Here is a 9,070-nt window from a genome sequence, read left to right as displayed (position 1 = left end):
TTCCTGGAACTCCTCCTTTCCAAGAGGAGATGGCACATGCATGCTCCCTGCTGATAACCGCACCGCGCACACGTCGAAAGCGCTTATTACACCACAGCCCCCTCCAGGGGCCCCTCCAAGAGCGGTCTTCCTCAGGTTGCTGTGCTGCTGCTCAACACGGTCATCCAACCCCCGCGGCCCCCTCGACCCGGAAGGATCCTGTAGCCTTTGCGGGCTCATACTCGCACGCGCCGCGTTTCGGAGCCGCCTGGCTGCCGCGAGGTAACTAACTAATACCGGCATCTTCTCCAAACATGCAGCCACTGAAGAGCGGTTCCGGGGCTGCTGCCCGCTTCTGTTGTTGTTGTTGTTGCTGCTGCTGCTGCTGCAACAGTTTACTGCTTGGCGGCAGCCAGGCGGTCGGCCACGTTCTTCCAGTTGACCACGTTCCAAATGGCCTTCAGGTAGTCGGGACGAACGTTCTTGTACTGCAAGTAGTAGGCGTGCTCCCAGACGTCCACCCCAAGCAGTGGGACCAGGCCCTTCAAAAGAGGAGAGCCGAAGTGAAGAGCGCCGCAGAAGCAGCCGCGGCAAAGCCGCAGCAGGACAAGGTTGAGAGAAGGACGCGCACGGGCAAGCGGGGAAAGATGAAGGATGAAGACATCTGTAATGTAATGTAATGTTACAGAGTGGGAGGCTTCTGGGCCGCTTTATCACATGAAGACATCTGGATGATGGTGAGCAGCGCCGTGTTTGTGTGCACTCAAGGAATCGCTGTGCTTGTGCTCGTCGCCGGTTGCGACCGCATCGGCCATCCCCACCCTACCACTCTACCAGGTTGTAGAATAAGATAACTTCCGCTCAACCCCACAAACTGGAGAAGCCCCAGGGCAGGTGTGCCGCTTTATGTACTGATGCAACACGGAACTGGGTCACGCAGGCAAAGGGCAACACTGCTGTGCATGTCCGGGTCGTGCTTGCTTCATTGAATTTCCAAGCCTACAATATTTGAAGGCGTGTGTTTGCAACAACGAGCGCTTGACAGGTCCTGGCCCTCGCACTGTCGAATGCCTGCAGCTCACGCACAAGCCCGAATTCCATCCTCCCCCACCAGGTGCAAAATTCCATCCCCTACCGAATGAACCCGCCAGGTAATCCCCCCTACAGACAACCGCCGTTTGCAAATGTCACGCCGCTTCCATTCCATTTTGGCCCATTGCTTTAGCAGCGAATAGGCTGCTGGCTACCAGACTGCGCCCGCCCTGCTACTTGGCCGCACTTATTGAATGACAGTGAATCTAAGGCAATGTGTCGACGACGCGGTTCTGTAAAAATAACTTTTTCTGCAGCAGCAAAGGGGCAGCAGAGTGGACCTTAGCTCACCGTAACGCTAAGAGGGTCCTGGTTCGGCATGGTGGTGATCTCCAGCCGCCCAGTGCCCTTGTTGTAGCCCAGCCAGCCCCAGCCGGAGCCCTGTGCAAGAAGAAGGTGGGGACGAGGCGATAACAAACAGCAGGGGATGGTCATGCCACGACGTGTGCAGGGCGCTGCGTGACACACAGGAGTCGGAATGCGTTTTTGGTAACCAATTCACGAGACATAGCATGTACACAGAGGCAGCGGGAGTTTATGCGGATAGAATCGTCCTTGTTCTCTTGTTGCCTGTTAAGACGCCGGCATGTGGGGAAAGTTGTGTCAGGTGCTAAGGTTGGGAACTGATGGAATCATGGTTGTTTGACGGTTATACACGGCCCCCTCTGCATGCAACAAAGTACCAGGCATGGGGATACTACCACACCTGCACGGCGGCGGTCTGTGCGTTGAAGGTGCTGATGAAGCTGTCCAGAGACTTCCACTGCGCCTCGATCATGGTTTTCAGCTCACCCGACGGAGGCTCAAAGTCCTACAGTCGTTATTTGCAGAGCGTAGCACGAAGGTTATATCGCTCCGTCGAAGCCTATTTAGTAGTTACCAATAACCATCAAGACCTTCGCACCTTCGCCGGGATTAGGTTGGTCCAAAAGATGTCGTGGTTGATGTGGCCTGAAGACATCGACAATTGCAATTTTTTTGGAAATCGAATCACGAAGCTGTGCGCAAGTACTGAACTTACCACCTCCGTTGAACTTGATGGCACCTTGTAGTGTGATAAGCTTTGAGACATCGCCCTTAGCCTCTGCTTCAGCTTGCTGCTCAAGAGCTTTGTTAAGGTTTGCCACGTACGCGGCATGGTGCTTGGCGTGATGCAACTCCATGATGTGCCCCGAAATGTAGGGCTCAAGCGCGCCATAGCTGTAAGGAAGGTCCGGCAGCTTAACGGTACATATTGACCGCGTCATGCCCGGAGCCGCGCTGAGCCCCTCACGAGCAGCTGCCAAGAGACCGCGTGCCAGCATTTCTTTGGCAGCACCTTTACGATTTTATTCGGAGATAGTGCAAAATATTGAATACTCGATTTCCAAAGGCTGCTAAAGGGATTCTCAGTTGGGTTCATGACTGTAATATCTACTATTTTGTTAACTGCCGGGTATTTCGTACAACGGTCGCTTATTAGCAAAGATGCCAACGTGCAACCCACACGCAGTCTATATTGCGAGCTCCACCTTGTAATAACGCTTGGACGTACTGGAAAAATATGTCGCGGGACATACTGAGGAAAATGTCATGAGCTTGGCGTCGAATGAACAATAAAACCAATCGCACGGACAGCCGGCTCCAGACGTTAAGCGTCCGTGGAGCGGTCCAACCAACTTCTCCGCCAGCGCCTTATTCACCAATCCAACATCGTAGACAATATCTATTTTACACCAGCTAGCAGGTACAATTATCAGACGAGAAGATGTACCCGGCCAAGCATGAACCAGTAACCAGCCCGGCGACCCTGCCGACCTACTAAAAAGCACTTCCCTTACTCCCTTACTGCACTGGTGTTAGCATTTATGGTTCTGTTATTAGTTCACACGGTTAACATCTAAGAAACACAGCAGACGCAACATGTCGTCTTTTCAACTTAATTGTTCAGTAACGTTGATTTCACTGCACATACTTGGAGACCCATCTGCATGGATGCTGCACCCGTAGGCATGTTGCTTGTCTTTGCTTGCGTGGCACCGGTGATCCGGTCGAACCCACTGAAACATGATTCCTTCGTTTTGGCTGTGGGCTAGGCTAGAGGCGCACACCACGGAGAAGTGTCACTGTGCAGTGGGACGTTGGTGCTGCTCGTGATTTGCAGCAGATGAGGACGGGGTGGACGGAAACACAGAGAGGGTTGTTTATCACCAGTTGCCCGCCAACCTTGGTGAGAGATTCCTGGGTAGCCAGCCGCTATATACGCAGGTCACAGCCTGCATACCCCACGTCTTTCCGCTCGAAGATGGGAAAGCTCGCCGTACTAACGGCTTGCATCCCGTACATCGATGAGCGGAGCCGTCTGCGAGCCAAAGAAAGAATAAATTGCTGATAATCTGCTTATGCATGTCGGTGTGTGACAGCTGCAAAGATGATATCCTCCGCACGCTACCATCCGGTAGTTGATCGCGTATGCAGCACAGAGCCAGGAAGTGAAACAAGTAGGAAGGAGGCTCGCGATGAAATTGTTGATGCCATTAACGGAAGAAGTTTATCAATTCTTGATCTGGTAGGCTGGAAACCAACTGCTTCGTAGTCGGCGAAACGGCGAGACGCCGAGCAGCGCAGTTTGAACGCCTCCAACTCATAACTCCATAACGTTTTTTCTCACTATAGGTAATCCTGCTGGCAGGGCCGCTGACATCACCCGAGAAGGAGGCGCGGGAGAATGGCACCCGGCTGCTTGGAGAGGTGTGCAGGAGCATATGCGAAGAAGATTTTGCCATAAGTTTAAATCAACTTCCCGAACCTTGTCTTAGAAGCTGAAGGACTTTGGTATCTTGCTCCTCTCGGAACTCTGGCCTATTTGCCCGTACGTAGGCACTCCTGCTATGTCTAGGATCCCGAAAATTCTGATTCGGGAATTCTCATTCTTCATCAGCACATCGAAACCCCCGTTGTAACTTGTAACTGAGATTGCTTTCACGCACATTTTCAGAACCTCTTCCTGTTGAAGCCCTCGCCTGTTTACCGCGGCCCAATCCCCCGCCGCAACCTGGATGGCTAGGTGGTGGGTCGCTGCAGGCCTGTGTTGGGGGAGGTCGAGCTGCATAAGCTTGCGGAGTTTCTGGCGGCTCGACTTAAGGACTGGTAGGGGGTTCAGGGGATAAGGGTTAGGGAGTGTTGGTTGTAGGGGCACATTCGGGGGGAATTTCACGAAAATTGGGGTTAACACTTTGTGGGGGGTGTTACAGGTGGGGTCGTGATGGTCGTTGATGAGAATAACAAACGGTACATACGGTTTGGAAGGCAAGGCAGTGTGTGTGTGGTGTTTTTGTAGGAACTGGCAATATGCATAACGCAAGTGGGGGGATTTGATGAAGACGATTAGTCATTAGCAGTTCTGATCGTTTGGGGTTATCAACCGCACGAGTAGCCACTTGCACGTCGTCGGTCGGTGGTCGGCGTGTGAACTGCTTCGGAACGAGCACCGGCACCGCAACAACCTGGACATCAGGACAGGAGCCAGGGAGGGGAGAGTCCGCGGGTGCTCAGAGATTCATGGGGGGGGTTGGCTCAGGGGGAGGTTGCTCGGTGCGGCCGGGTAGCTGGTGGGTAGCTGTATGAATGCAGCCCAACGACGGGGAATGGGCGGGACGGCACGAGGGTAGTACGAGGGGATCCCAGTTTCGAGGAGGGGCAAGGTGGGGAAAAATGTTGCAAGCAGGGAAACAAGTTACAAAGGTACAAATTCCGCGCGCAAATGGGGGGGAACGTCCAAAACAGTCGGGGGAAAGGCCATGAACGGTCTCCTCCCTATTTAAGTAATACTATGATGATGGTAATAATATTAGCAATAATAATATTATTATTACAAGTTTTTACTATTATAATAATAGTATCCAAGCAACGACGGGTCTCGAGAAGGTCCCAGGGTTCCCTTAGACGCCTCCGGAGACCTTCGGCCCCCTCTCTCGCGACGTCGCTTCGCAACACACACATTCCTTGCGTTGGTTGCGCACTTCCCACTTAACAGACCCATCACCACAGGCCTTGTAATGCTGTCTGCCTGCCTGTCTCCCTGTTTGTCCGGGTGTTTCTTGCGCACGTGCTCTTTCATCCCTCTGTGCAGGCCGTGTGTGGGGGCTGCAGCAGCTGCGTGTCGCTCCCTGCTACTGCCGCCGCCGCCGCTGCCGCCAACGTCCGCCACTGACCCCGCGGTGGCACTGGGGGCGCTGCCAGGCGGCGGCGGCGGAGAGGGAGGGAGAGGAGGAGGAGCTCGACTAGGGGATGAAGGCGCGTTAATAGTAGTGGAGGCGACGGCGGAGATGGTGGGTCCAACGATGGCGTCCCTGACACATGCCTCCTCATAAAAAAAATTATTCCGCCACTCCCGTACACACCCCTACTCACGCCTCCCTACACTCCACCCATCCTCTTGGTACTGCTCATCCTTTTTAAACCTCCTCCCAACACTAAGGCAGTTCAGTCCTTGTTTCCTTGCATATTATTTTCCCTTCACCACTAATCAACATTAATTTGTTTGCTGTTTCCCCGTGCGCCTCTTCCCCCGGGGCCCCGTCGCCCATTTTTTCTTGTGTCATATGATTTCCCCCGTCCCCCTAACCCCTGCCCGCGGCCCACGGGGTTAGCTCACTCTCGTGCTTCTCGCATGTAACTCCCCTCGCTCCTCGCCCCAGTCTGCTGCATCAGTCTTTCCTTGGCATCAGCTTCACTCGCTCGTGGTTCGTCTTTCCCCCGTCGGCCCCCCCTCGGCCCCCCCTCGGCACCCCTCACATTAACGCCGGCACTTATCCGCCTTCACTTTAATGTGTTTCTTTTTTACTTTTGCTTGATTTTGGATATGTGAAATTTCCCCCGCGCGCATGCATGTTTCCTCTCAACGCGCACACATACACGCACACGCAGCTCCGCAGCGCTCAGTCATTCCGGCATGAGGAGCGAGGTGCCCTTCTGCAGCTGCTGCTGGCTGTGGTGCGAGGAGGTTGGGGCGGCCTGGCTGTGGGGCGGAGGGGGGTTCCCCTGCTGGACTGTTTCCTCGGGGCGGCGGACGGCGAGAAGGATCCGCGCTGTCTGCTGCTGGCGTTCGAGGCGCTGCGAGTGAGTGAGTGACTATGCAACACCGTACAGCCGTACAGGTACCAAAACCACACCTAGCACGTTTCTTAGAACTGGCACCTTTGCAGGTACAAGAACCCCCGGTATTAATCGGTAAGATACAACTCCAGCAACTCCAAAATATAAATTTTTGCATTTTCATGCAAATATATCATAGTTATATATTTTTTAACATTTTTTGGGTGTCAAACTTGTTGTGACGATGTCAGCGAAGGAGACCGTACACACACATATAGATATATATACAAGCACATGTACAATTTTCTCTTCATCCGTCGTTGGAGAACCAGTGCGAACCAGGTCCCGCCGTGCCCATTTTTTTCCTGTACGGCGCACTCACTGTCCGCTCACAGCGTACATCGCGGTCGGGGTGCATTCTCTCACGTCAAACAGCCCCAACCCCCTTCCCTAACTCAACCCATTCACGGAAAACCTCCTTTTCATAGTTTGTTTTTTTCCTTTCGTTTCCCCTTTTCCACACCCCGGTCCCATGCACCAGGCGCTCTGCGAGATGTACCATGCCCCGGGAGTGGATGTCACTCCGCTTCAGCAGCTGGCGGACGAGGTGGCCGACTGGGCCTCGTCGTACTTCCCCATCTCTTTCAACCCGCCGCCCTCCCTGGCGGGGACCCGTGGTGTCCCCGCCATCACCCGGCAGCAGCTGGCTGCCTCCCTGGAGCTCGCTCTGGCCTCCTCCCCCTTCCTGGCGGGGGGAGTGCTGCCGCTGATGGTGGAGAAGCTCAGCTCCACTTACCGGTGGGGGGGGGTAGTGAAGGGTTGGATTGCACGGTGGGGGCTTGGGGGAGGGAGAGCAATGAGATGCAGAAGACGGAGGAGGAGGAGGAAATGCCGGTGGGGGGTTGGGGATTGGAGGGAGTGAAGGGGGAGAGAGGGAGGGAAAGACGAACCATAAACGAGTGAGGCTGCTGCCAGGGCAAGAGTGTACCAGACGTAGGACTGACCGAAGGCGTCCGTGAAAAACGTGCGACCGACCCGACTATCCTAGTCCGGCTAGCCGACCGACGCCAACGCGATATACCGAAAAAGCTCGAACCTCCCTTTGGACTCACCTGGCCAGGCAGCAGAAGCAGCGGGCAAAGGCACATGCGAGGCAGAGAGGTGGGGGAGTTGTGAGTAGCGAGCGATAAAGACAAGAACGCATGCAAATGCCGCTGAAAGGAAGTATTAAGCTGGCTGACCGGGGAAGCTGGGGATAAGAAGCCCTAAAGAACCTATATGAAAGCGGAAGAAAACGCAGGGACTAAAAAGGAAATACAAATGCAAAGGCGGCGCAGGACGACACAGAAGGTGTCGTACGAGATGACGGAATTGACAACGGGATGACGCATTGGACGACGGGGTTGAGGGGTTGAGAGTACCCAGTCCACCACGAGCCAACCTATTACACAAGACGGTAGTTTGCTTGGCACCCCTCCCTCTATCCTCTCTCCTCTCCACGGTTGCCCTCCGGGCCCCCGCCCTGTCATTCCCACCGCTGCGTGTGATCCCCTCCCTTCTTCACAAGCCGCGACTGGTTACTTATTGCTTCCCTACGTCTAGCGTACCAGTCTACCCCTGGCAGCAGCTTCTCTCGTTTGCGGTTCGTCTTCTCTTCCCCTCCCTTCCCACATGCGCTTCTCTTCCTACCAACTCCCTCTCCTCCCTTTGGCCTTCCTTTTGCGTTCTTTCCAACCCACTTCTCCATTTCTACCTTCTTTGCGTTCTGCCGGCGTACACGTCGTCCAAGGCGCCATCCCGTTGTGAATTCCGTCATCTCGTACGACACCCGTGTCGTCCTGCGCCGCCTTCGCAATTGTATTTTTAGTCCCTGCGTTTTCTTCCGCTTTCACAGAGGTTCTTTAGGGCTTCTTATCCCCAGCTTCCCCGGTCAGCCAGCTTAATACTCCCTTTCAGCGGCATTCGCATGCGTTCTTGTCTTTATCGTTCGCTGCTCACAACTCTCCCACCTCTCTGCCTCGCATGTGCCTTTGCCCGCTGCTTCTGCTGCCTGGCCAGGTGAGTCCAAAGGGAGGTTCGAGCTTTTTCGGTATATCGCGTTGGCGTCGGTCGGCTAGCCGGACTAGGATAGTCGGGTCGGTCGGGTCGGTCGCACGTTTTTTGGGGGGGATTGGGAGGAGCCCTTGCATATCACCAGCTTTTTATTACCAGCTTATCAGCCACTTCTTGGCCAAACCTCGTCAATGCCGCCGCCAGACCGGCGGCAAACTTAATTCCAGCTTCACGTCAGCAGTTTTTTACTACTTTTCCGCCGCCTCTACACCTACCTTTACTTCTTTACGGCTTAGCATTACTGCTTTTCTTCTGCGCTTATTTTAGTCTTGGCGGCTAGGTAGGTAGTTTTCCGACATCTTCTTCACTACGTCATCCCGAGGTCGCCGCCTTCAAGGACGCCTTTTGGTCAGTTCTACGACTGGTACACTCTTGCCCTGGCAGCAGCTTCACTCGTTTGTGGTTCGTCCTTCCCCTCCCTTCCCCTCCTCTCCCGTCGTCACCACCATCGTCCCCCTTCACTCCCTCCCGTAAGATCTCCCCCCTTCCTCCTTTCCCTCTTCCTTTCCCGCCCCCATCTCCGCCCTCTCACCTCTTCCTCGTATCCTCCTCCCCCTCCTCCCCCTGACCGCTATCCAAATCATCATTGGTCAGGAAATATTCCTGCAATATTTATCTTCTCCTGGACTATCTGTCTCCGGTACCTGCTTCGATCGTCAGTGGTTCGTCTTACCCCTCCTCCCCGCCTACTTCCCGCAGACCCGCTAAGGAGGACGCTCTCTCCGCTCTGAGGTGCTGCTGCCCCGCGTACGGAGCGGAGGCCCTCGGACCGCATCTGGGCAAGGTGAGGGAGGGGGAGGGGGAGATCAAG

General features: G+C 54.7%; 1 protein-coding gene across 1 annotated transcript; it reads right to left on the bottom strand.

Moving 5' to 3' along the window:
• Positions 1–2,444, bottom strand: msd2 (superoxide dismutase [Mn]). Its single transcript, XM_002958032.1, has 5 exons — positions 2,093–2,444; positions 1,976–2,022; positions 1,778–1,882; positions 1,363–1,452; positions 1–521 (listed from the first exon to the last, which is right to left on the bottom strand). Exons 1-5 carry the CDS (start codon positions 2,373–2,375, stop codon positions 375–377), a joined length of 672 nt encoding a protein of 223 aa, XP_002958078.1. The 5' UTR covers positions 2,376–2,444; the 3' UTR covers positions 1–374.
• Positions 2,445–9,070: the final 6,626 nt, after the last annotated feature.

This window comes from Volvox carteri (assembly GCF_000143455.1).
Source record: "Volvox carteri f. nagariensis unplaced genomic scaffold VOLCAscaffold_85, whole genome shotgun sequence".
In the NCBI taxonomy this organism is placed as follows: Eukaryota; Viridiplantae; Chlorophyta; class Chlorophyceae; order Chlamydomonadales; family Volvocaceae; genus Volvox; species Volvox carteri.
Note: the sequence above shows the minus strand (reverse complement) of the source record. Positions and strands in the feature narration are given on the sequence as shown.